This window comes from Rhinatrema bivittatum, chromosome 11, assembly GCF_901001135.1.
Source record: "Rhinatrema bivittatum chromosome 11, aRhiBiv1.1, whole genome shotgun sequence".
Lineage (NCBI taxonomy): Eukaryota > Metazoa > Chordata > Amphibia > Gymnophiona > Rhinatrematidae > Rhinatrema > Rhinatrema bivittatum.
Window position 1 is genome coordinate 99,191,753 of NC_042625.1, and position 27,071 is coordinate 99,218,823.

At 52.4% G+C, this 27,071-nt stretch overlaps 1 protein-coding gene across 4 annotated transcripts in view; it reads right to left on the minus strand.

Moving 5' to 3' along the window:
* Positions 1 to 261: 261 nt before the first annotated feature.
* Positions 262 to 27,071, minus strand: part of COL16A1 (collagen type XVI alpha 1 chain) — a 111,869-nt gene continuing 85,059 nt past the window's right edge. For 2 of the 4 annotated variants that reach the window (XM_029619241.1, XM_029619242.1), the window contains exons 44-72: positions 25,192 to 25,245; positions 24,918 to 24,956; positions 24,510 to 24,626; positions 22,857 to 22,892; positions 22,433 to 22,519; positions 22,224 to 22,259; positions 21,856 to 21,900; positions 19,595 to 19,648; positions 19,466 to 19,519; positions 18,093 to 18,146; positions 15,487 to 15,531; positions 15,018 to 15,071; positions 14,698 to 14,733; positions 14,384 to 14,446; positions 13,617 to 13,688; positions 13,232 to 13,285; positions 11,519 to 11,563; positions 11,215 to 11,259; positions 10,839 to 10,892; positions 9,606 to 9,659; positions 8,931 to 8,981; positions 8,460 to 8,549; positions 8,041 to 8,076; positions 7,608 to 7,652; positions 6,342 to 6,530; positions 6,009 to 6,072; positions 5,398 to 5,574; positions 4,897 to 4,974; positions 262 to 1,866 (exon numbers count right to left, since the gene is read on the minus strand). In XM_029619241.1, the coding sequence (XP_029475101.1) occupies positions 1,670 to 1,866; positions 4,897 to 4,974; positions 5,398 to 5,574; positions 6,009 to 6,072; positions 6,342 to 6,530; positions 7,608 to 7,652; positions 8,041 to 8,076; positions 8,460 to 8,549; positions 8,931 to 8,981; positions 9,606 to 9,659; positions 10,839 to 10,892; positions 11,215 to 11,259; positions 11,519 to 11,563; positions 13,232 to 13,285; positions 13,617 to 13,688; positions 14,384 to 14,446; positions 14,698 to 14,733; positions 15,018 to 15,071; positions 15,487 to 15,531; positions 18,093 to 18,146; positions 19,466 to 19,519; positions 19,595 to 19,648; positions 21,856 to 21,900; positions 22,224 to 22,259; positions 22,433 to 22,519; positions 22,857 to 22,892; positions 24,510 to 24,626; positions 24,918 to 24,956; positions 25,192 to 25,245 (2,025 nt within the window). In that variant the 3' untranslated portion in view covers positions 262 to 1,669. The remainder of the gene's footprint in view (positions 1,867 to 4,896; positions 4,975 to 5,397; positions 5,575 to 6,008; positions 6,073 to 6,341; positions 6,531 to 7,607; positions 7,653 to 8,040; positions 8,077 to 8,459; positions 8,550 to 8,930; positions 8,982 to 9,605; positions 9,660 to 10,838; positions 10,893 to 11,214; positions 11,260 to 11,518; positions 11,564 to 13,231; positions 13,286 to 13,616; positions 13,689 to 14,383; positions 14,447 to 14,697; positions 14,734 to 15,017; positions 15,072 to 15,486; positions 15,532 to 18,092; positions 18,147 to 19,465; positions 19,520 to 19,594; positions 19,649 to 21,855; positions 21,901 to 22,223; positions 22,260 to 22,432; positions 22,520 to 22,856; positions 22,893 to 24,509; positions 24,627 to 24,917; positions 24,957 to 25,191; positions 25,246 to 27,071) is intronic. The other 2 variants (XM_029619243.1, XM_029619244.1) reach the window with 2 other exon arrangements.

A 27,071-nucleotide genomic window follows, 5' to 3' on the forward strand; every position in this document is an offset into this window, starting at 1 on the left:
GCGTCGGGACAGCGGGCACTCGCCTCAGAGCGCCTACTTTCCCGCTCATTTTTACTGAATCGGCCTGTTTACTGTTTTGCTGACTAATTCTACATGCACAAAGCATGTGCTCAACTGGATGCACCTTATTGCATTGACCTATCCATGACAGTCACCACAGGAAGCAGCAGCTTCCCATTCTCCTGCAGCTCAGCAGCTGCAGGAGATGTAATAGACTCAGGAAACCATAATGGAAGCAAAAGCATGAGGCACAACAGTGACTGGAGATTACAGTGTCCCTTTACTGTTGTACAAACTGTCCAACATTACCTGTTCTGGTCAAACCCCTACTGGGACCCTGCTTCTAGCACAGATGCATCAACAACAGCAACATGCACACAGAATCAGATGGCAAGCTGGTATTCCATAAATTATATTCTCGGAGTTGTGCTTTTAGTTAAAATCAGAATAAAAAACATTTTCAACAATTTTTTCTTCAAAACCATGACTGGCAATAAAAAAAATTCAAACATGCAAGAAATAACCAGCTGACAATTGAAACCAGTTTGGTGGACATCCCAGGTCAGTCTACTGCACAGAGCAGAGCCAGCGTTAGGTGATATTGCATGTAATCCTGTCCATAGGCTCTTGACTTGCCATATTGGCCTGCTACAACCTTCTCTTGACCTTATATTCAAAGTAGAAACCTTTATTTCTGTTTAGCTTTCAAAACCTCTAACAGGTCCAGACTACAGACGCAGGCGAGCTCTGGCATGCCATCCACTCCAGAGCAATGAGCAATTTAGAAGTGACTAGTGATTCCTATCTGTGTAGTAAAGGAGAGCTTAGGATAAGATAGCCCTTTGCTTCCTCCACTTAACTCTCCACAGGTACAATCCAGATTTGCTGAACTCTTCTGCTTTCCCCATTGTACAATAATATTTGTAATTATGTCCAAAATCTAGCAAAAGAGGTGTGGACACGCACCAGCACACGGTCCTGTCTAGGATGGAATTTACCATACTCTGAACACAGACAGCACAACAAGACACTGGTCTGGTAAAAGATCTTTTCTAAAATCAAGAAAAACGGAGGAGGATGAGCCTTAACAGCCCCCCTTTCCCAAAATGTCTGTAGTACATTGGGGTAAAAGACCCATTCACATTGGAGCTGCCCCCACAATTCCACAGTCCCAGGAAGAAAAGCTGACAGGTATAACAGGTGAAGAAAAGGCACCTTCGGAATTATTGGAGAACTGAAGGTCAAAGGCTCAGCCAAGTTCCCTAAAACATGAATCACAGCAGCTGCAGGCAGAAGAGGATTGCAGAGTCCCTGGCTGGACTTCCTTAACAATGCAGTCGCAAGATTTCAAGAACTTAGTGGCAGCTTAGAGAAAATTAAAAAAAGCTTCAAGGCACAAGAACCCATCTCGGTGAAAGAAGCTGAGGAAAACCCAAGAGAGGTAGAAGCTGCACTGCCCCCTGGTAAGGCCCTTACGGAAAGCACCATCTTGAAATGGGTTTTGCTGGAGCACAGATGTCAATGAGTTGCCTCCCACTGTGTACACCCGAGACATGAACACAAACAAAATCCCATGCTGAGAGGTAAACCCCACTGGAAAGGTTACAGAAAGATGAACAATACAAAGAATTCACAGGCTGGCCCCACTGGAGTCTTTCCTTCCACACGCTCATCGCCCTGGGCCTTTCATGCTTTTGGGTTGGTACTGCTCCATGGACATCACACTAAAACAGTCAGAAGGGTTGCAGCGCCCCGCCTTGCCAGGCTGACCCGTTGTGCCAGAGGGGCCCGGGATGCCAGGAATACCCTGCTGACCCACTGGCCCAGGTGGCCCAATCTTTCCATAGCCTGGTGGCCCTGCAGGTCCTACAGGGAAAGAGAGAAAGAAAAGTAAGGGCTCTGCTGAAAAACAGACAAAAAGGACATTGAAAGCAGCAGGGCCCACAGCTCCAAGTGTAAAATTGACAGAAAGTTGCTGGGGGGGGGGGGGGGGGGCCGCAACTCAGCCAGCAGTGATTGGTCCAGTCCCAGACTGGATGCCAACAAGGCAATCTGATTGGCTAATGGGGAAGAGAGGAGGCAAGCGGTAATATCTGCTGCACTTCATGGGTGGAGCAGAGCAAGAGCATTCACAAGGTCGGTCATCAGAAGAGGAAATCACTGACATTCAAATAAACTAGGTCTCTCATCTCTAAGAGCTGTGAATTTTCACACAACAAAGCATAACATAGTAACATAGTAATGGGGGCAGAAAAAGAGCAAATGCTCTATCCAGTCTGCCCAGCAAGTTTCTTATGGTAGTAACTGCCGCTCCATACAGGTCACCCCCATGTTTCTGTTAAGGGCAGTAACTGCCGCTCCATACAGGTCACCCCCATGTTTCTGTTAAGGGTAGTAACTGCCGCTCCTTGCAGGTTACCCCCATGTTTCTGTTAAGAGCAGTAACTGCCGCTCCATACAGGTCACCCCCATGTTTCTGTTAAGGGTAGTAACTGCCGCTCCTTGCAGGTCACCCCCATGTTTCTGTTAAGAGCAGTAACTGCCGCTCCTTGCAGGTCACCCCCATGTTTCTGTTAAGGGTAGTAACTGCTGCTCCATACAGGTCACCCCCATGTTTCTGTTAAGGGCAGTAACTGCCGCTCCTTGCAGGTTACCCCCATGTTTCTGTTAAGAGCAGTAACTGCCGCTCCGTGCAGGTTACCCCCATGTTTCTGTTAAGGGTAGTAACTGCCGCTCCATGCAAGTTACCCCCATGTTTCTGTTAAGAGTAACAACTGCCGCTCGGTGCAGGTCACCCCCATGTTTCTGTTAAGGGTAGTAACTGCCGCTCCATACAGGTCACCCCCATGTTTCTGTTAAGGGCAGTAACTGCCGCTCCTTGCAGGTCACCCCCATGTTTCTGTTAAGAGCAGTAACTGCCGCTCCGTGCAGGTTACCCCCATGTTTCTGTTAAGGGTAGTAACTGCCGCTCCATGCAAGTTACCCCCATGTTTCTGTTAAGAGCAGTAACTGCCGCTCCGGGCAGGTCACCCCCATGTTTCTGTTAAGAGCAGTAACTGCCGCTCCGGGCAGGTCACCCCCATGTTTCTGTTAAGAGTAAGAACTACCGCTCCGTGCAGGTTACCCCCATGTTTCTGTTAAGAGCACTAACTGCTGCTCCGTGCAGGTTACCCCCATGTTTCTGTTAAGAGCACTAACTGCTGCTCCGTGCAGGTTACCCCATGTTTCTCTTAAGAGCAGTAACTGCCGCTCCATGCAGATTACCCCCATGTTTCTGTTAAGAGCAGTAACTGCCGCTCCATGCAGATTACCCCCATGTTTCTGTTAAGAGCAGTAACTGCCGCTCCATGCAGATTACCCCCATGTTTCTGTTAAGAGCAGTAACTGCCGCTCCATGCAGGTTACCCCATGTTTCTGTTAAGAGCAGTAACTGCTGCTCCGTGCTGGTTTCCCTCAAACTTTATATCAAGGGTAGTAATATTTACAATCAAAATCAAGCAACCATCAGACCCATAACAAAATTACTGCTAGCAAGGGTGAGCACTCTTCTTGATAATTCAGACAATGCTGCTTGAACATGCTTTGCTTTTGGACATGAGCATAGAGGCAATCCTGCACTTTATTCCCATTTGTCTGCATATCAATAACTGGGGCTGTAAAAGTCAGGGCTCAGCATTGTCTGTCAGCTGAATCCCATTCCCCTTTGCTCCCCCCAACCCTCAACCATTGACGTAGAGAGCGGTGATGAAGTTGCACCAAAAGCATCAAGGCTAATCAGTTAATGGTAGTAATTGCATGGCTTCTGACTAAGGATAGTAACCGCCGCTCCGTGCAGGTTACCCCCATGCCTTCTGACTAAGGGTAGTATCTGTCGCTCCGTGCAGGTTACCCCCATGCCTTCTGACTAAGGGTAGAATCTGCCGCTCCGTGCAGGTTACCCCCATGGCATTTGACTAAGGGTGGTATCTGCCGCTCCGTGCAGGATACCCCCATGCCTTCTGACTAAGGGTAGTATCTGCCGCTCCGTGCAGGTTACCCCCATGCCTTCTGACTAAGGGTGGTATCTGCCGCTCCGTGCAGGTTACCCCCATGCCTTCTGACTAAGGGTGGTATCTGCCGCTCCGTGCAGGTTACCCCCATGCCTTCTGACTAAGGGTGGTATCTGCCGCTCCGTGCAGGTTACCCCCATGCCTTCTGACTAAGGGTGGTATCTGCCGCTCCGTGCAGGTTACCCCCATGCCTTCTGACTAAGGGTGGTATCTGCCGCTCCGTGCAGGTTACCCCCATGCCTTCTGACTAAGGGTGGTATCTGCCGCTCCGTGCAGGTTACCCTCATGCCTTCTGACTAAGGGTAGTAACTGCCGCTCCGTGCAGGTTACCCTCATGCCTTCTGACTAAGGGTAGTATCTGTCGCTCCGTGCAGGTTACCCCATGCCTTCTGACTAAGGGTGGTATCTGCCGCTCCGTGCAGGTTACCCCCATGCCTTCTAAGGGTGGTATCTGCCGCTCCGTGCAGGTTACCCCCTGCCTTCTGACTAAGGGTGGTATCTGCCGCTCCGTGCAGGTTACCCCCATGCCTTCTGACTAAGGGTGGTATCTGCCGCTCCGTGCAGGTTACCCCCATGCCTTCTGACTAAGGGTGGTATCTGCCGCTCCGTGCAGGTTACCCCCATGCCTTCTGACTAAAGGTGGTATCTGCCGCTCCGTGCAGGTTACCCCCATGCCTTCTGACTAAGGGTGGTATCTGCCGCTCCGTGCAGGTTACCCCCATGCCTTCTGACTAAGGGTGGTATCTGCCGCTCCGTGCAGGTTACCCCCATGCCTTCTGACTAAGGGTAGTAACTGCCGCTCCGTGCAGGATACCCCCATGCACCCTTTCCTTCATTTCCACCTTACCTGGAGGCCCGGGCAGGCCAGTCTCTCCCATCACACCATTACCAGTAGCTCCCTTTTCTCCTTTAGTACCTGGTTCACCTGATAGAAAAGAAAATGCTGTGAGAAATGCCCTGAACACTTGAGAATCTCAGCATCCACTGACAAGGTACAGGCAAGGCATTGCCAGCCATTCTGCAAGAGGGAAATTGCTCCCGATAAATGTCTGAAGGCTCCATCTTGCATAATTTATCCACATAAATCCTTATGCAGACTCTGCATGTAATTTGGAAAAAAAAAGTCCCTTATAGAGCAGACAGACTGAGGAAGAGGAATGAGCTGGAATTCACCGGCAGCAGGAGCCATTTTTATGCTCTTTTGTACTTTGCTGTGATCCCTAAGGATGGGAGAAGATAAATAAAATAACTAACTTTGCCCCTATCCTGATCCCCCCTTCAGAACCAGGCTTCTGGCATGCAGAGGTTAAAGCCTGGCTTTGTGTTTTATAAGATGGGGGTCAGATACCTCTCATCCCAGGCACCCCTTGTCGACCTTCACGTCCAATCTGTCCTGGTAGCCCAGGACCTCCTGGGGATCCGGGTCGGCCAGGTGTCCCATCTTTTCCAGGGGGGCCTGGTCGTCCCTGAGCTGAAACCATCTCCACAGGGGGCTGCATCCTGGAGGTGTAATAGGCCATTCTTTCTGCAGAAGGCGAGAACGAGAGACTGTTAGCATCGGGTGCTCCCAGGAGAACTGTGCACCGTGGCCTGGGGGATACAGCGGCCCGCGCAGGGGTCAGCATTGACCAGCACGAGGAGAACTTCAGCCCACCCCAGTGGGAAGGAGGCTGACGGGAGAAGGGAGAGAGACTTAATGATCTGCTCTTACTCTCTACTCCTGCACACAAATATTTACAGGTCTGCATATTTTCTGTAATGCATTTTAAATTAATTGCTGTGACAGTGATTTACAAATATAAACTATGCAGAATTATACAGACTTTGCGGATATTGTGCAGCAAATTCAATTCTCTTGTACAGAATTTGCCCAGGAGTACACCAGGCGCAGGAGAAGAGTGCAGATGGACAAACAGGCTTCAAGAGGAGACAGAAGGCAGGTGGGAGCAAGTTCCTTACCATCCAAGACCTTCAGCAGCTCCTGCTGGATGAACCTTTTGATTTCATCGTAATTTACGTCACCCTGAAGAATGAGAACAAAGGATTTGACAATGAGGGACCAGCAGGCCAGGCCAGCCCTGGAAGAATGACAGAAGGCTAAACGTCCTATGGCCTTTGCCCCTTCCACCCCAGGCTCTGCCCACATGCCCTTCAAGCGTGCAGACTTCCAGCAGAAGGCGGCGGGGTAGAGGATGCCATAAAGGCCGGGTGAGTGACTGGTACAGTAACTATCCCCACGCCCATGGCTTTCCCATGATGCTTTGTGATGCCCTCCCCTCCCCCACTCCTTACCATTGTACCCGGAACGCCAGGCACACCCGGGGCTCCGGCAGGGCCCGGAGAGCCAGCAGCTCCTCGTTCACCAGCAGGGCCTGGGGGGCCCAGGGGGCCCATGGAGCCACTCTTGCCCGGTCCTCCTGGCATTCCTGCTCTTCCCTTCTCCCCAGGGCTTCCCTTTTCTCCTGGAGATCCGGGGTCCCCCTGAAACACAGGGTGAGAGTCATCACCGAGGCGTCCTGCTGCCTGATTGGTGGAAAGCCTTGTACTTCCTTCCTCATCCCTGCCCGAGCCGATGTTGGCCAAGCGTTTCGCTGAATTTCCAAGGAATGTGCGTGGACGGTAGATAATAAGTGGAAGGAGAGAGCTTGTGTTTTACATAAAGGCCCTGAAGCAGCCACGTCGGCAGCATACGATTTTCACTTCAGACGTGCAATGGACAATGAATTGAGATAAGTTTTAGATATAAAGGAAAACAACACATTTTTTTGAAATGAATAACATTTAGGGAGCTTGGAGGTTTTTATGACCAATGATTGAATCTCATACAGCATGCTCTTAGGTTTTTCGGCCAGGCATGCTTCAGCTCTGAGGTCTTTTCCTCTATTTACCATAGATATTCAAATTCAGCTTCGGTGAGCGAATCATTTTGAATATTTAGGTGAAATGTTTGTGTGCTGGCGGCTGGGTCAGTAAGGGCTTGGTCCTCTGACTGCCAGTGGCTGTGAGTTTGAATCCAGCTTTGGGAAAAAGGGAGGGGGGTGAAAAACAGGTACTAGTCAAGCTTTTTAATTAAGATCACTTAGAGAATAGCCACTGCCAATAGCAATGCTTACATGGAATAGACTTAGTTTTTGGGTACTTGCCAGGTTCTTATGGCCTGGATTGGCCACTGTTGGAAACAGGATGCTGGGCTTGATGGACCCTTGGTCTGACCCAGTATGGCATTTTCTTCTTATGTATTTTGCATACATTTATGTGTTGTGTGTTTACAGTAACTTTCACCAGCCCGTCTTGTTTTGAGTTTTTCAGACTTGTTCAAATCCAACCTAAAATCCCACCTTTTGGGGGCCTGCTTTTACATCTTAACCCCTGACTCTTCTGATCCTTGTTGGTTTTAACCATTTGCTATGATAAATTCCCAAAGGTTTATTTGTCTCGTATTTGTGCTTTGACTAGATTGTAAGCTCTATGGAGCAGGGACTGTCTCTTCTGTGTATCTGTACAGTGCTGCATGTCTAGAAGTGCTACAGAAATGATCAGATGTGGTTGGATCCGCACCTTCAGCCCAGCTGGCCCAGGGATCCCGGGGTTTCCAGGTACACCCTGCACGGAGACAGAGAAAGAAGTTTCATTAAATGCCTCTTATTCTGGGAGGCACAGCAAACACAACAAAACAGCACATGCTGATATCAAATCCAAGCCTGGAAAGCTCGGGGTTTGAGGGAGTTCTCTTGTTTTTATATGACCTTTAATCATCACGGCTTGGTCGGGCTCTGGTTTCCTGTTCTCGTGGGGTGCAAGTGGGAACAGGTTCCCAATGTCAGCCACCGGACCAAGAAGGGACCCAGATCAGACTGTGCCCGTGGAACCCAGACAGATAGAGGCCATGAGGTGATCCCACGGGAGTAGATAGCGAGGAGGAGCCTCAGCAGAGATGGACTGGGCCACGATTGTGCCTGCTAATCAAAAACCGGCATTACTAGTTACGTACCTCTTTACCAGCAGCACCATCTGCACCCATCTCCCCCTGAGAACCAAAACACAAAGAACACAGTAATACAGTAACTATCCCTTCCCTTCACATTCATTCAAGGATGCCTAAAGCCAGTCCAGTGCTGGCCACCACCACCCTTCTATGTCTTACTACCAATCCTCTCCATAGCCACCAAAATTAGTGACGCTATTGTCCAAACGTATCCAGCCTCACTGATTTTCCAAGTGACCTCAGCCTTCTTGGAAACCCGGTGCAATCATCCCACCGCCACCTGGTGTGGGTTACTGGTGCTCCTGAGTGGCAGGGCTTGCCAGATGTGGGCTGAACAGAGGCACAAGCTGCGCAGCTGCCACGGGGCCATCTCCTCTCCTCTCCCGCTACTCCTTAGGCCCACATTCTCCAGTTGTTTTACTTACCACTGGCCCTGGATGTCCCGGGCTTCCAGGCTCGCCAGGGAGGCCCATATGCCCTCTTTCTCCTGATGATCCTCGCTCACCTTTCAAGCCCTGCAGATTAAAACAAAACTGCTTGGAACTGGGATCCAGCTGAACGTGCAGGCAAGTACTGAGGCCAATACTGGGTTTGGACCCGGAGGCTTGTGGGTTGTGCTCTGTGCAGCTGCGGAGCCAGAGGAACAATCTCATCACAGACACTTGGCAGTTACTTTTGCTGGTAGCTTATGTGTAGAGCAGTCTCCTGTGTGACACCCAGAATATGTCCAAAGGAACATGGGGACATACATGTTCAGAGGGCCAGTGCCTGGCTGCTCTATTGTAACAGCAATTGCCATGTCTGGCTGTGCCACTTGGGGGATGCCTAACCCAAGCTTAGTGCTCCCTCCTATAGAATAGCGGGCATTTCTGGATCAGAACAGGTCCTGCACTCACCATGCCGGGGGGTCCTATTGGTCCTGGCTGTCCAGGGCTTCCTGGAGGGCCCTAAGACAGAAGAAAAGGTCATGAAGATTACTTGCCTGCATATTATGTGGTGAAGAGCAGAACAGAATCCCATTCTCCAAAATCTGCACTTAAATTATTTATTTATTTAGTGATTTAGTGATTTTTATATACCGCGGCACGTAAAGATATACATCACCTCGGTTTACAGTAAACAATAACTTAGCAACAGGCTTTACATACAACATTAAAAATTAGTCCGATGCCCTTTAATTCTCTCACAGCCAGCGCTCCTGTACCACTCCCTGTGCTGCCTCCTGCTGGCAGTGCTTTGCCTCTTCTTTCCAAATGCACTGAATTCTGCCAGCTTTTCAATACTTCCCCACTTCAGCTGGATGGCTCCTTATGCGGCAGGAATTTAGTCAGATCATGAGGGAGAGAGCCCGGGGATTGCCGGGGCAGCCGGTCACTGTGTAACGTAGACCTAAAGTAGCTGTATAAAGTTACCCGGCTCATTTTAAGACGGCTGGGTATCTTCAGTGGTGCGGCTGCATCACTGAATATCCTGCCAAAGTCGGGCAGCTTCTCCGGCCACGTTTGCGAGCCGGCCAGTGGCTGCATATTACCCTGCTAGTCCTGAGGGTGTGCTCAGGCCCTGGCACTTACGCTTGATCCTGGAGATCCAATGCGCCCTTGAGGGCCCATGAGGCCAGGCTCACCCTAGAAGAGAGAGAAAGGAAAGATCCAATTCACTGACCACCTTTTGTGGAATAAAATTCATCGGATTTAACTCTTTCAGGGACTCCTGCTGTGTTTGCAGATTTAAGGTTGGCCTTCTGGGGCCGGTAAACCTCAGAAGTGCCGCTTCAGTCTCTAACTCCTGCCACTCCAGCAGCACACTGGGGACAACGTGGTCTTACCCACAATCCCATCCACGAAGCGCTGCTTGGATGTCGTTCATACCAGAGCAGAACTGCCTATTAGGATGGCTGTGTCTGTGTGGGCCCATGTAACAAGGACAGACAGTTTGTCTTAAGAGACCCTGGACCTGGTGAAATATGCCCAGGAGGAATGTTTGCTTGTTTACCTTGTGGCACACTGCCAGTGCTTGTATTAACTGGAAACAGTAATTCACAGGTTCTGGGACAATAACCTTAAATCCTCCTGCCCAGTATTTATTTCTATTTATTTTAAAAATCTTTGTTAATCATTTTACTGATTACATCTCTCAAAGCAATTTACAACATAATCACAAAAGATAAAACAATATACATAATAAAACAAAAATTCAACAGACCATACCAGAGCATGTCCTACTGACCACTCATAGGCATTTCCTACTGACCACTCATTAAAGCCGATCGGCTTTAATGAGTGGTCAGTAGGATACGCTTATAGACACATCCTACTAACCACTCATTAAAGCCAATAGACCCATCCTACTAACCACTCATTAATGTCGATAGACACATTCTACTAATCACTCATTCAAGCCGATAGGCACATTCTGTTTATCACTCATTCAAGCCAATAAACACATCCTACCAGTCACTCATTCAAGTAGATAGGCACATCCTACCAGTCACTCATTCATTCAAGCCAATAGGCACATCCTACCAGTCACTCATTAAAGCCAATAAGCACATCTTACCAGTCACTCATTAAAGCCAATAAGCACATCTTACCAGTCACTCATTCAAGCCAATAGGCACATCCTACCAGTCACTCATTAAAGCCAATAGGCACATCCCACCAGTCACTCAAAGCCAATAGGCACATCCTACCAGTCACTCATTAAAGCTGATAGACACATCCTACTAATCACTCATAAACAGTTGACATAAGCCATGTTTTCAGCTTCTTTCGAAATCCATTACATGTCCAGCAGTGCAATCTTACCTCTGCTCCTGTTCGTCCTGGATTGCCAGGAGGGCCCGGGGGGCCACATTCTCCCTGCAACAACAGACACAGAATGTAACCTGAGTATGGTACAGAGAGCACTCATGAAGGGCGAGGTAGATGTCTCAGTCCATGTAAGGAGGATGGGGGTCCGATGGCTCGCCATTGATTGTATGCGATTTGGGAAAACCACATGGGATTCATTGCAAAGTGTCAGGAGTGCTGCACACTGCTACAGTCAGGGCCGCGATGTCACTGGCCAGGTGCAATGAGCTGAGCCTCCTGCCTTGTTACTGTCCTGACCAGCCTTAGGGCAGGATGCCTCCTCTGACTTTGCCAGGTGTCCCAGTGCCAGCAAGATACACGCAACTCTTACCTTTAGACCTGGAAGCCCAGGGAGACCTGTTTTCCCTTTGAAACCCTGCAAAAAAAGAAACCAAAAAAATCAAATTCTAGCTTAGAAAAGAGCAATCCGTTCTGAGAAGATCTCCAGATGTAGTGCATGCGGATAGTGCCTGAGCTGTTACTGCAGCTTCCCAGCTGCCTCTGTCCCCCATCCATGGTCTCAGCACTGTGGGGCTCACCCCCTGTGGAAATGCACTCAGACAAGCACAGAGATCTCTGCAGGAAAATACATCACCAGTCACAAATTCAGTCCAGACACAGGACGGAGAACTTACCGGGGGACCAAGCAATCCAGGCGGGCCAGCAGGGCCCGGCTCACCCTGAAAATTACAAAGAAAAGTCTTATTGCAGGAAGATGAAGCTCAAGAGAGATGCAGAGATATCAAAAGGTCTGCTGCTGTCACTCCCCTTCCATGACCTCTGAGTGTGCCCTGCTGCTGTCACTCCCCTTCCATGACCTCTGAGTGTGCCTGCTGCTGTCACTCCCCTTCCATGACCTCTGAGTGTGCCCTGCTGCTGTCACTCCCCTTCCATGACCTCTGAGTGTGCCTGCTGCTGTCACTCCCCTTCCATGACCTCTGAGTGTGCCTGCTGCTGTCACTCCCCTTCCATGACCTCTGAGTGTGCCCTGCTGCTGACACTCCCATTCCTTACCCTCTGAGTGTGCCTGCTGCTGTCACTCCCATTCCTTACCCTCTGAGCGTGCCCTGCTGCTGACACTCCCATTCCTTACCCTCTGAGTGTGCCCTGCTGCTGTCACTCCCATTCCTTACCCTCTGATCGTGCCCTGCTGCTGTCACTCCCCTTCCATGACCTCTGAGTGTGCCCTGCTGCTGACACTCCCATTCCTTACCCTCTGAGCGTGCCCTGCTGCTGTCACTCCCATTCCTTACCCTCTGAGTGTGCCTGCTGCTGTCACTCCCATTCCTTACCCTCTGAGCGTGCCTGCTGCTGTCACTCCCATTCCTTACCTTCTGAGCGTGCCCTACTGCTGTCACTCCCATTCCTTACCCTCTGAGCGTGCCTGCTGCTGTCACTCCCACCCTCTGAGTGTGCCTGCTGCTGTCACTCCCACCCTCTGAGTGTGCCTGCTGCTGTCACTCCCATTCCTTACCCTCTGAGTGGGCCCTGCTGCTGTCACTCCCATTCCTTACCCTCTGAGCGTGCCCTGCTGCTGTCACTCCCATTCCTTACCCTCTGAGCGTGCCCTGCTGCTGTCACTCCCATTCCTTACCCTCTGAGTGTGCCTTGCTGCTGACACTCCCATTCCTTACCTTCTGAGCGTGCCCTGCTGCTGACACTCCCATTCCTTACCTTCTGAGCGTGCCCTGCTGCTGTCACTCCCATTCCTTACCATCTGAGTGTGCCCTGCTGCTGTCACTCCCATTCCTTACCCTCTGAGTGTGCCTTGCTGCTGACACTCCCATTCCTTACCTTCTGAGCGTGCCCTGCTGCTGTCACTCCCATTCCTTACCATCTGAGTGTGCCCTGCTGCTGTCACTCCCATTCCTTACCCTCTGAGCGTGCCCTGTTGCTGTCACTCCCATTCCTTACCCTCTGAGCGTGCCCTGCTGCTGTCACTCCCATTCCTTACCCTCTTGAGCGTGCCCTACTGCTGTCACTCCCATTCCTTACCCTCTGAGCGTGCCCTGTTGCTGTCACTCCCATTCTTTACCCTCTGAGTGTGCCCTGCTGCTGTCACTCCCATTCCTTACCCTCTGAGCGGGCCCTGCTGCTGTCACTCCCATTCCTTACCCTCTGATCGTGCCTGCTGCTGTCACTCCCATTCCTTACCCTCTGAGTGTGCCCTGCTGCTGTCACTCCCATTCCTTACCCTCTGAGCGGGCCCTGCTGCTGTCACTCCCATTCCTTACCCTCTGAGTGTGCCCTGCTGCTGTCACTCCCATTCCTTACCCTCTGATCGTGCCCTGCTGCTGTCACTCCCATTCCTTACCCTCTGAGTGTGCCCTCTCACGCTTGTTCCTTACCCTCAGGCCTGGTTTCCCGTCTTTTCCATCCAGACCCTCAATGCCAGTTGGTCCCTGCGGTAACACAAAGAAGAGCATCAGAAAGTAGAATTTCCTCTGAAAGCAGATGGGCTGACAGCATGGTGGTTCTCTCAGAAATCCCCCAGGTACCCTAAAAGTAACGGGAAGAAAGGGAGGGGCAGTGCAGAGAGGGCAGCCGGTGAATCAGATCAGTGATTCTGCCCCTAGCACCACTTCCTCACATTCGGTGGGAGAGGGGAAGTCCTTGCTCTTCCACCTCATCCCAGCCAGAAGCAGAGCTCAGGAGGGTAATCCAAGCTTTTCCCAGCTCTTCTGTAGCCTGCTGGACTCTGCACCACAGACACCCAGACAGATAATTACTCACTTGAACTCCTGGAGGTCCGGGTGGCCCAGGGGATCCTGAAAGGCCTGGAGACCCTCGCATTCCCTCACTACCCTGTAAAGAGAAAGCAGAAAGAAGAATCTCAGTAAAATATTTTTGCCAGTGATGAAAGAGGCTGGGGGCACTAATCCTGTAAGCCCTTGCATGGTGCAGCTTGCTGGCCCTCAGAATTAACGGAAAGGGGGGATCCAGCCCACGCTGGTGCTGGACGAGTGCAGGTCCTGCATTGTTCACAGGGCTTGGGAGATTTTGGAAGCTGCAGTACTTCCATCAGGCAGCAGGGGGAGGCAGAGCTTCAGGCTTTGTGAGCAGCAGAGAGGGCTTCTCCATGCTGTGCTTGGGAAGAGGTTCGCTGAACCCCATTAGGGGGGGCTTGTGACATTTCCCACAGCTGCCGGTGGGGACACATCAGGGTGGATGTGATACCTAGTGCTGGCTAGAGAGCTCTGGGGGTTACACACCCCCCATGCCAGTGGTGGGTGAACTGCACAGCCTTAGGACAAGCCAAGGTCCAGCTCTCTAAAGCCCGGCCCGGAACTCTCTGGATTCACCTCCTCTAGGCCCCATTTTCTGGAGTAGCTGCAGGGGCCTTCGGTGACGTCTGGAATTGCAGCCCCCAGAACTGCTAGAGCTGGGGGTCAGGCGGAGCTGCTTCATTGTAATCTCAGACTGCTGCCCGTCCGCACTTTCCTAAAGGAAGAAATTCAAGCAGGGGGAGGGGAAGAAAGGCCCTGAGGGCATGCACTCACCTTCTCAGCTGCAGGCCCGGGGGGACCCGATGGGCCGACCTTTCCTGGGAAGCCTGGGGGCCCCTGCAAGGAGGTGGAGAGAGAGGTGCGTTACTCCCGATTTCCCTTCCTGCCCCAGGGCTGGGCAGGGGATGAATGTCTCGCACACAGAGGGAAACAGCTTTAAAGATCCTTTTACCGCGGCCCGTGAGCAAGGTCCATGCCTGTCACGGTGCGGGCAACGTGGAGACTCCGCCCCCCCCCACCAAAGCCTCAGAAGACATCAGGGACAGACATGGTTCCCCCTCCCCCACTGTGACCGGCTCTGTACTTACAGGAGGTCCTGGGAAGCCGGGCTGCCCCTGAAATCCCTGCGAAAGGAAACAAATCGGTCACCTTACAGCTCTCTTTACTCTGCAGCCTTGGTTTTCCTCGCTCAGGTCTGAATAATCCCCCGATTCCTAATCAGGACCTGCCAAGGAGCTATTAATTATTATTAATTATTATTATTATTAATGAAGGTCCTAGTGCGAGGCCCAGGATAACCGCAACTAACAGAAGGTGGGCGCGGCTGCTCCGAATCTCGTGCCTCGCGTCCCGTCTGCACGCACAGATCCCCCGCGTCCTCGGTGAGCCACAAACATTAGGCCCTCACCTGATCTCCCTTCTCGCCAGCGCTTCCAGTCGCTCCCCGCTCTCCCCGCGGCCCCTGTCAAAGGCAGGAAGAAAGGATGAATGCCAGAGGCTCAGATTACTACGCCCCCTCCCAAAACTTCAGCATTTCCCATCAGTTCTTTCATAAGGTTTTCAGACAAAGAGCACTGCACAGAAAAATGACGGAAAGAGAGCCTGCAAGACAGCATGAAGGCTCCCCCATCTGAACCAGTCACATAGGAGTAATCCAGGGACTGCTCTGCACCCTGCATCACTAGCAGGAGCAAGGTAAGAAAATCTGAGCAGGCAGGTGGCTCCTGGGACAGAAGGGGCCCTCAGATACTGGGGGTCTGTGTCTGACATCAGGCAGATATATCAGGGACAACAATCCTGAATGCCCAGTGCGTCTCTCCCACGCGGCCATAACCAACTGTGTATGAAGTGAAGGATAACAGGAGCAGTGAACTTACCGAGGGCCCACTCGAACCGGGGAGGCCCGAAGATCCAGGGGGACCCTAGAAAATATTATAGGGGACAAAATCAGCGTTTAGCACCTCTTGCATCACAGCAGGGGTAATCCGCAGGGGAATCCAGAGACTCTCCCACAGGGGTAATCCAGAGGGGTAAACCAAAGACTCTCCCACAGAGATAATCCAGAGACTCTCCTGCAGGGGTAATCCAGAGGGGTAAACCAAAGACTCTCCCACAGAGATAATCCAGAGACTCTCCCACAGGGGTAATCCAGAGGGGTAAACCAAAGGCTCTCCCACAGAGATAATCCAGAGACTCTCCTGCAGGGGTAATCCAGAGGGGTAAACCAAAGACTCTCCCACAGAGATAATCCAGAGACTCTCCCACAGGGGTAATCCAGAGGGGTAAACCAAAGGCTCTCCCACAGAGATAATCCAGAGACTCTCCTGCAGGGGTAATCCAGAGGGGTAAACCAAAGACTCTCCCACAGAGATAATCCAGAGACTCTCCCACAGGGGTAATCCAGAGGGGTAAACCAAAGACTCTCCCACAGAGATAATCCAGAGACTCTCCCACAGGGGTAATCCAGAGGGGTAAACCAAAGACTCTCCCACAGAGATAATCCAGAGACTCTCCCACAGGGGTAATCCAGAGGGGTAAACCAAAGACTCTCCCACAGAGATAATCCAGAGGGGTAAAGCAAAGACTCTCCCACAGAGATAATCCAGAGACTCTCCCACAGGGGTAAACCAAAGACTCTCCAGCAGGGGTAATATAGAGACTCTCTCACTTGGGTAATCCAAAGGCTCTCCCACAGAGATAATCCAGAGACTCTCTCATAGGGATAATCCAGAGACTCTCCCACAAGGGTAAACCAAAGACTCTCCTGCAGGGGTGACCAGAGACTCTCCCACAGGAGTAATCCACAGACTCTCTTACAGGGGTAAACCAAAGACTCTCCCACAGAGATAATCCAGAGACTCTTTCACAGGATTAATCCACAGGGGTAATCCAGAGACTTTCCAAAAGGGGGTAAACCAAAGACTTTCCCCACAGGGGTAATCCAGACACTCTCCCCATGGGGTAAATCAATGGTTCTCTCACTGGGGTAATCCAGGGACTCTCCCACAGGGGTAAATCAGAGTCTTTCGCACATGGGGTAATCCAGTGGTAAACCAAAGACTATCCCACAGGGGTGATCCAGAGACTCCCACATTGGTAATCCAGAGACTCTCCCACAGGGGTAAACCAAAGACTCTCCTGCAGGGGTAATCCAGAGACTCTCCCGCAGGGGTAAATCAGAAACTGTCCTTCATGCCACATGGGGTAATCCAGAGACTCTCCCACAGAGGTAAACCAAAGACTCTCTCACAGGGGTAAACCAAAGACTCTTCCACAGATGTAATCCAGAGACTCTCCCCATGGGGTAAATCAATGGTTCTCTCAATGGGGTAATCCAGGGACTCTCCTGCAGGGGTAAATCAGAGACTCTCCCACATGGCATAATCCACAGGGGTAATCCAGTGACTGTCCCACAGGAGTAATCCAGAGACTCTCCCCATGGGGTAAATCAATGGTTCTCTCACTGGGGTAATCCAGAGACTCTCCTGCAGGGGTAAATCAGAGACTCTCCCACATGGCATAATCCACAGGGGTAATCCAGTGACTGTCCCACAGGAGTAATCCAGAAACTCTCCCCATGGGGTAAATCAATGGTTCTCTCACTGGGGTAATCCAGAGACTCTCCCACAGGGAGTAATCCAGAGACTCTCCTGCAGGGATAATCTAGAGACTCTCACAGAGGTAAACCAATGATTCTTTCACAGGTGTAAAACTCAATACTAAGGAAGCCTTCTGGTCTTGTACAGGTCAGAGGTGTCAAAGCAAGGATAGGAGCTGAAACCTTTTCTGATTCCTGCTTTATAATGATAAGACTTTCAAAGTTATTTCTATGGTGTTTTACATGCGGACATGTCTTACCCTCTGTCTGAAAAGTTTCATAACAATGCACACTCCCAGAGACGCAGCTGGGGAGGAGTCAGCACTCCCATGCCTACTCTGGAAATGTCATCAGGACGCAGCTCAGCGGGGGACGTTTTTCCCTTTGAAAAATGGTGTGAAGCCACCCCCGGGCTCCCTGCTTCTGTGCATGGTTTGAATGTTTCCCTCCTAGCTGCGCCATGAGGAGGCATTTGCAGAAGCAGGTGTAGGTCAGGGCAGGGAGTTAATGAGCCTACGTGACACTTTCACAACCTTTTGGTCACCCACCTACTCCTACTTTTTGTCTTTAAAAATCAACATGCTAAAAGTGCCCGCTTACAGTGCATCTACCCAGGCTGCTTGCAATAGTCCCCAGAAAGAGGAACGATGCCCATTCTGGGGTTGCCTAAATTTCAGATGCTTGAACCAAATGTGGACTGCAAATGATGGAGTGCGAGGATCAACGTGCAGGCAATGGGTCTGAGGATCTGGATTACAGGAGCCTCAGCACGCAGACAATGCTCTACCCCTCACTCTCTTCCCTTCCCCTCTGCACTTTATAGCATAACGTTGGGGTTCAAGGGCCTATTTCTTAATGCCCATGCTACACGCTTCCGCAGCTCACCGATTCTCCTTTCTCCCCCGCAGGTCCAGTGTATCCTCGCTCCCCTTTCGTTCCCTGAAACGAAGAGAGAGAGACGTAAGTCCTGTGACAAGAAAGGACATGGGCAGTAGGAAGCCTCTCTGAAAGCTAGAAGAAGGCAGGCATCTCACATCCCTTCTGACCTCAGGGAAAGGTCTCCCCACACCATCCCCCACAGGCATCTCACATCCCTTCTGACCTCAGGGAAAGGTCTCCCCACACCATCCCCCACAGGCATCTCACATCCCTTCTGACCTCAGGGAAAGGTCTCCCCACACCATCCCCCTCAGGCATCTCACATCCCTTCTGACCTCAGGGAAAGGTCTCCCCACACCATCCCCCTCAGGCATCTCACATCCCTTCTGACCTCAGGGAAAGGTCTCCCCACACCATCCCCCACAGGCATCTCACATCCCTTCTGACCTCAGGGAAAGGTCTCCCCACACCATCCCCTACAGGCATCTCACATCCCTTCTGACCTCAGGGAAAGGTCTCCCCACACCATCCCCCCCAGGCATCTCACATCCCTTCTGACCTCAGGGAAAGGTCTCCCCAAACCACCCCCCCCAGGCATCTCACATCCCTTCTGACCTCAGGGAAAGGTCTCCCCACACCATCCCCCACAGGCATCTCACATCCCTTCTGACCTCAGGGAAAGGTCTCCCCACACCATCCCCCCCAGGCATCTCACATCCCTTCTGACCTCAGGGAAAGGTCTCCCCAAACCATCCCCCTCAGGCATCTCACATCCCTTCTGACCTCAGGGAAAGGTCTCCCCACACCATCCCCCACAGGCATCTCACATCCCTTCTGACCTCAGGGAAAGGTCTCCCCACACCATCCCCCACAGGCATCTCACATCCCTTCTGACCTCAGGGAAAGGTCTCCCCACACCATCCCCCCCAGGCATCTCACATCCCTTCTGACCTCAGGGAAAGGTCTCCCCAAACCATCCCCCACAGGCATCTCACATCCCTTCTGACCTCAGGAAAGGTCTCCCCACACCATCCCCCCCAGGCATCTCACATCCCTTCTGACCTCAGGGAAAGGTCTCCCCACACCATCCCCCCCAGTCTTCAATGGAAATCACGCCCACACACCCAGTCACAGCTACAGACTCTCTCCCTTGAATAGAGCTTCTGCTCCAGTGCAGGCAGGGACATGCCCTCTCTTCACAATCCTAATTTCCACCTATTTATCTTCTTGCCTCCCAGGGGTTTGGGAGTCTCTGAACAGCTCTTTCAGACAGGTTGCACCTTTCATTCCTTAAACATATCTTTGTGTTTGATAATCACAGGTAGGGAGAAGGCTCATACTAGTGCTATTCTATTCTGATTCACCCTTTCCACACTTACAGGTAATCCAGGCGGTCCCATGGCACCAGGGTATCCAGGCAGTCCTGGAGGGCCCTGCAAAGAAGCAGAACTGAGAACTGGTGGCAAGCAGGATACGGAAAGAGTCTAACACATGTTCCCAAGACTTACCTGTTCTCCTTTGTCTCCTGGTACCCCAGGCACTCCTCGCTCCCCTTGGAGACCCTTTGAAAATGAAGAAGAAATATGCAAGCATTCGCGGACCCTGACTCTGCCTCAAACCCTACTATGGCGTGCACAGGTAAGACTGACACCACAGCCATGCCCTGGTCACTGGGTGTCACCTCCCGACCCCACAGCAATGCCCTGGTCAATGGGTGTTACCTCCCGACCCCACAGCAATGCCCTGGTCACTGGGTGTCACCTCCCGACCCCACAGCAATGCCCTGGTCACTGGGTGTCACCTCCCGACCCCACAGCAATGCCCTGGTCAATGGGTGTTACCTCCCGACCCCACAGCAATGCCCTGGTCACTGGGTGTCACCTCCCGACCCCACAGCAATGCCCTGGTCACTGGGTGTCACCTCCCGACCCCACAGCAATGCCCTGGTCACTGGGTGTTACCTCCTGACACCACAGCCATGCCCTGGTCACTGGGTGTCACCTCCCGACCCCACAGCAATGCCCTGGTCACTGGGTGTCACCTCCCGACCCCACAGCCATGCCCTGGTCACTGGGTGTTACCTCCTGACCCCACAGTAATGCCCTGGTCACTGAGTGTCACCTTCTGACCCCACAGCAATGCTCTGGGCACTAGGTATTGGCTAAAATTACTGGACTCAAAAGTTGAATGTATGAGTATGCATGTGACATGCGCATGTTGCCTATGTGCATGTGAGTCACATGTGTATGGTGCATGTAATGCTTGTGTGCGTAGTGCAGGTTGGGTGTCTGGATCTCTCTGTGTGCACGTACTGCCCCTGTGTGTCACGTGTACATGTTTTCTTCTGTGTGTGCACGTTACTAAGTGTACATGTACTGTATCTGTCCAGTCTCAGCCTTTGACCAAATGGGACCTGTTTAAGTGCAGAGATCTTGTACAGTCCACTGTTTCTTTTCTCACCTTGGACTTTCTCCTTTTCAATGTCTGAGTGCCTTTCTTCAGAATGCCATGTTAATCTTTGCTCACAACCAGGGTGCACAACTAGAGTCTAAAGACTGAAAAACATCCTGCCAGCAGCCCACAAACAGCAGGGAAGCAGCGACACTGGCAGCTCCCGCCTCCTTCAGATCTGGACTAGCACCAGCTTGCAGAGGTGTAGGAGATCCGAGATCCCTCAGTGGCAGGACATGTGCTGTCTACAGTCTGATCACCACAGTCCTGGCCTGGCCTTGATGGTTTCACAGCTTCTGGCTCACTGACTTACTTGGTCACTCTGTTCAGATCAACCATCCAGAAGAGGCTTCTCCCTAGCTACAGGCCGAGCGACACCAACAAGGGCACCAACCGCCCGCTCACCAAAGCAAGCCAAGAGAGAGCATGCGACAGGCAGCTGCGTGATGCCATGAAATGCCGGGTCCCTCTGCAGGGTGCTCACAGCAGGTGGTGTACAGGGATTAGCGCCTAGCACGCGGGCTAGTGACCCAAACACACAGCAGTCAAGAAACAAGACAGGCCTGCTGATTAGTGCTAATGAAAAAGAAGAACAGTGTGGCAGCGTCTCCCCAGCTCCTCGCTGACCCCCAGGCCTTCTCAGTGCCCCCAAGGGACGGTTAGCCTGGCTTTCTTACCTATAAGAGAGGCTTGTTTCACACTCAAGAGATCCTGCTACAGTGCCAGTGCCACCCGACCCCAGCATGAAATCACCCGCTCCTGCTTACACTATGGCACGCGAGACTGGAGCAGGCCAGAGATCCGACCAGTCCAATGCCCTGTCTCCAACACAGGATGAGTGGATGAAATAGGGCAGGGGATGAGGTCCACTCGCTGTCAGAGAGCAGACTCTTGGTCAGTCGGGCTGAGGGCATGCCGATGATCATAGCTTGCCTGGCACACGGACAAGGGGACGAGAGAGTCCCCAGTAACACTAATAGGGCAAGAAGTCAAGGAAACGATGGAGACCCACAGGGCCCAGCTGTCAGCAGGATCTGGCCATGGTACAGTGGCTAAACCTAGCCACCTACTTTCACTCTGAAATGGGGGTGGCACTGGAAGTATTCCCATGGCAGGGAGATGACTTAGCTGGCTAGAACGGATTTTCAGCACTAGCCATCTAAGTTTAGGAAGAAAGCCCATGTTTAAGAGCCGAGCTGGACCCGCTGAGGCTGTGAGAGCATCCATAAGTGTTTGACAAGAGGGGTTTGTTATGCGTTACAGACAAGAACAAAATACAGAAGCCAGACAAGCAGTGCGAGCGGTGCAGGAATCTTACAGGTAATCCAGAAGGGCCAGATGTGCCAGGGAAACCTGGAGGACCCTAAGAAAGAAACAGGGAAGTCACAACTTGTGCACTCTTGTGAGCAGATGTCAGGTGGCTGGGAGGAGCTGCCGAGGTGCAGGGCAGGAGGAAGACCTGCGAGGGCCTGGGACACGGAGCATCTAGCAGCCACCTTTAAACTGATGGAAGGTAGCTCCTGAAACACGGGGGCAGGGCTCAGCTTAAATGACTCCTTCCTGTACGGGAATGCAGTGTGCACCGGGGGCGATGGCTCCAGCAGGGCCAGGCTGAGCCACTCTTGGTGCATTCCTGCTCGGGAATCAGGAGGAAAGGGAGCACGAAACATCTCATCTGCCACTTACCGGGGGTCCTGGAAAACCTCGAACGCCTGGAGGACCCTGCAAAGAAGGAGACAGGGAGGTCAGGGCGAGGTTGCAGAATTAGGAGCTCTCTGCTCTCCTAGGTCAGAGCTGCGCTCTTCCTTCCTTCAGCTCCTGCCTGGGAAGCATCACAGGAGGGACCTGCAAGAGTCATTTCTCGCCGAGTCAGCTCTCTGCCGAACTCCACTCACCTGATCCCCTTTCTCGCCAGTTAAACCTGGGACGCCCGGGTGCCCAGAACCCCCTGGACAGCCGCGCTCGCTCTCGCTGGTGTCCCCCTAAACACAGACATTGGAGAAAGTGAACACAAAATGTTTCTGCTTCCTGCCTCCAAAAACCGGGAGAGCCACGCCACAAAGATTTTGCCCAAACTGCGCTCCCCTCTGTGGCTTTAAAGTCTCCACACGGTGCAGGCACAGAAAGAGGCGGGGCCAGGGGGGGAGGCGGAGCTGGCACCGTGCACAGGGCTTTCATTTTGCGAGCGCGGTTTAAGGTGCGGACCTTCCGTGACATTTTCAAAGGCAAATTTTACGGGAAATGCGCAGGGGGCCAGGATGCAGGGACACATTCCTCCCCCGTCCCCCAGAGATGGTGAGGGGGCAACACCCCACTTACCCGTGGCTCTTCAGCTCTGGGAAGCTCAGAGAAACACTGAAAGAAAGGTGAGAAGCACAAGAGTTATTTCTCTGTCTCAGAAGTGCTGCCCCTCCTAACAGGGCAGGAAAATCTCGACAGCATCAATCACCTCCATGCGCCTCACAGACCCCTTTACTGCTGAGGTAATTCTCAGCCACAGAAATCTGGGCAACTAAATACCGGAGAAGAGCAAATCAAACCCCAATTTGTAATGGCGAGGGCTCCTGGGGTGATCCAGGACACTGAGGACAAGTGCTCTAATCAATTCCAGGCAAAACAGCAGAAACTAGGGCTAAGAAGAGAATAACCGTCCAAGTGGATAGAGCGGAGTGAATGGGGAAGAGTCAGCAGGCTTTTAGCCAAGGGAAGTCGTGCCTTACAAATCTATTCGATTTTTCTGGAGGGGTTAATAAAGATGTGGATAAAGGGGAGCCATTGATCTAGGGTATCTGGATATTCAGAAGGCATGGGAGATTCCTCAGGAAAGTGAAATTTATGGAACAGGAGATGTTTGCCTTGCTTATGGCGTCAAGATAAGAACAGGCAGGTGAACATCCAGAAGGGCCTAATGTTCAGAGATATCCGGTTATCTCAGTTATCCAGAAGAGACATTCAGTGGCACAGCTGGGCTGCCAAATATAACCGGATAAGTCCCAGTTATAGATATATATATATATATATATATCTATATATATATATATATCTATAGCTGGTTATATAGCTTTAGACCTGCTGTTGAGCAGCTGTAAATTCTTCAGTTAACCTAATCAGATAAGGCTGAATACAGGCACTTTCTCTGGTTAAGAGAACTGCACACATTGCCCATTCCCTGCCCCCAGGATATCTGGCTATCTACTTAGCCGGATAAATACTTGTCAAAGTCGGATATTTAGCAGCTGCCATTTACTCAGATAAGTCCCTATTCATCCAACTAAGGAGCACTAAATATTGCCTCATGATAAATGAAATGAATGCGCTGTTCTGGATTCGTTAAAAGACTGAATGGAGAGAGGCGAAGAGTGGAGTGCCCCAGGGATCTGTTTAACTTACTTATTAATGGTCTGATATGCAGATGGCACAAAATGAGTCAAAGTTGTTAAAAGAGCAGCAGATTGTGAGGATCTGGAGGACCTTGTGAGAATGGAGACTTGGACAAATGATGACATTTAATGTGGAAAAGTGCAAAGCGATGCTCATAGGGAAAAATAATCTCAGCTGTGGGAGAAATAATGCAACCCCTGACTAAAGTGCAGCCCTGCGACCCCATGCAGCGGTGCAGCGTTTACCCTTTCAAATTGTTCTAGGACATTCCATGAAACTAACAGGGAGCCGATTTAAGAAAACAGTGCAAAATTAAGCTGTGGGAGTGGTTGCCGGAGGATGTGGTTGAAGCTGATAGTATAACTGGGTTTAAAAAGATTTGGACAAGTTTCTGGAGGACAGGTCCATTGAAAATTATTTGGATTTGGATTTTTTTTTAGATTTAATCAGGTAGAATTTGGTCTCTCCACCTCTCAGTCCTGGGCGTGAGCATCATGGAATGGACTTTCCTATTGGGATCTGGCAGGTACTTGCAGGTGCCCCAGACTGGCCTCTGTGCTCGCTGACGTTTTCTCAGAGATCTCCTCCTACCTGCTCACAATTGTCCAAGCCCGGAGCTCCAGGTCGGCCGCGGTCCCCCTTCTCGCCTTTCACCACTCTGGGTTGTGCTCCACTCTGCTGGCCTTGTGCACAGTCCCTGCAGATATTCTGGGAAAGAGGAGCGAGAAGTCAGCCTGCACGAGATGGGCCTTTCGCTCCAAGTTACTGCTCGCTTAAACCCCCAGGAGGCCCCTCAGTAACTTCAGGTTTATTGCTGCTTGCATGCACTGATGCTGGCGATTGAGACCCGGAACCCATCCAGGAGGGTCCTGGCGACGCGGCGTTCCCAGAACCTTCTGCGGGAGGAGCACAGGTAAAGCGCACAGGGACTCAGGAAGACACCCGACCAGCTCTGTGACTGAGCCATGCAGTAATCCGCAAAGCTCCCAAGGGTCTTACCTGCAGCACTGCTATCTGCCCCTCGGCTTCCAGCGGGCCCTGAAAGAGACAAGGGAGAAAGGAGGTCCCAGCACCTTTACACCTGTCCTGAGAGGTCCAGAGCCGGACGCGGTCTCTGCGGACACACAACTGACTTCACTGTCATTGCATTTCCTTTGGTGCAAGGTCTCTGCTTGTGGCCAGCAGCACAGAGAGAAAGGTGCAAGCACAGAACTGGGCATGTGGCCAGAAAGAAGCATGGGAAAGGGTCAAACCAGGTCAGCCCTATACCTACCAAGTATCCTGGTGCCCCAGGCTGTCCTGGCAGGCCATTGTGTCCTGGAATTCCCTAAATTCAAGAAAAGATCGGGAAGATTTAAATCTTTCTACACATCCCACTCCTTCTGCTTACTGAATGCTCTTTATTATCTGCCCCAGTGCCACTCTCCCGCCCTCCCTCAGCTGCTCCGTCTGCCCCAGTGCCACTCTCCCGCTCTCCCTCAGCTGTCCATCTGCCCCAGTGCCACTCTCCCGCCCTCCCTCAGCTGCTCCGTCTGCCCCAGTGCCACTCTCCCGCTCTCCCTCAGCTGTCCATCTGCCCCAGTGCCACCCTCCCCCCCTCCCTCAGCTGCTCCGTCTGCCCCCAGTGCCACTCTCCCGCCCCCCCTCAGCTGTCCATCTGCCCCAGTGCCACTCTCCCGCCCTCCCTCAGCTGTCCATCTGCCCCCGTGCCACTCTCCCGCCCTCCCTCAGCTGCTCCGTCTGCCCCAGTGCCACTCTCCCGCCCTCCCTCAGCTGTCCATCTGCCCCAGTGCCACTCTCCCGCCCTCCCTCAGCTGTCCATCTGCCCCAGTGCCACTCTCCCGCCCTCCCTCAGCTGTCCATCTGCCCCAGTGCCACTCTCCCGCCCTCCCTCAGCTGCTCCATCTGCCCCAGTGCCACTCTCTCGCCCTCCCTGTGCTGCTCCTTCTCTCTCACCCTCCCTGTGCTGCTCCTTCTCTCTCCCAACCTCCCTGTGCTGCTCCTTCTCTCCCACCCTCCCTGTGCTGCTCCCTCTCTCCCACCCCTCCCTGTGCTGCTCCTTCTCTCTCCCACCCTCCCTGTGCTGCTCCCTCTCTCCCATCCTCCCTGTGCTGCTCCTTCTCTCTCCCACCCTCCCTGTGCTGCTCCCTCTCTCCCACCCTCCCTGTGCTGCTCCCACCCTCCCTGTGCTGCTCCTTCTCTCTCCCACCCTCCCTGTGCTGCTCCCTCTCTCCCACCCTCCCTATGCTGCTCCATCTCTCCCACCCTCCCTGTGCTGCTCCCTCTCTCCCACCCTCCCTGTGCTGCTCCTTCTCTCTCCCACCCTCCCTGTGCTGCTCCTTCTCGCCCTCTCTGCTTGCTGCTCCCTCTCTCCCACCCTCCCTGTGCTGCTCCTTCTCTCCCACCCCTCCCTGTGCTGCTCCTTCTCTCTCCCACCCTCCCTGTGCTGCTCCTTCTCTCTCCCACTCTCCCTGTGCTGCTCCTTCTCTCTCCCACCCTCCCTGTGCTGCTCCTTCTCGCCCTCTCTGCTTGCTGCTCCCTCTCTCCCACCCTCCCTGTGCTGCTCCCTCTCTCCCACCCTCCCTGTGCTGCTCCTTCTCTCCCACCCTCCCTGTGCTGCTCCTTCTCTCTCCCACCCTCCCTGTGCTGCTCCTTCTCTCCCACTCTCCCTGTGCTGCTCCATCTCGCCCTCTCTGCTTGCTGCTCCCTCTCTCCCACCCTCCCTGTGCTGCTCCTTCTCTCTCCCACCCTCCCTGTGCTGCTCCTTCTCTCCCGCCCTCCCTGTGCTGCTCCCTCTTTCCCACCCTCCCTGTGCTGCTCCTTCTCTCTCCCGCCCTCCCCTGTGCTGCTCCTTCTCTCTCCCACCCTCCCTGTGCTGCTCCTTCTCTCCCGCCCTCCCTGTGCTGCTCCCTCTTTCCCACCCTCCCTGTGCTGCTCCTTCTCTCCCGCCCTCCCTGTGCTGCTCCTTCTCTCTCCCACCCTCCCTGTGCTGCTCCCTCTCTCCCACCCTCCCTGTGCTGCTCCTTCTCTCTCCCACCCTCCCTGTGCTGCTCCTTCTCGCCCTCTCTGCTTGGACCTCCCTCTTTTGATTCATGTTCTCTCTATTCATCCTCTCTTTCCACCCCTTCTCTCCATCCATCTTGCCTTCATTAA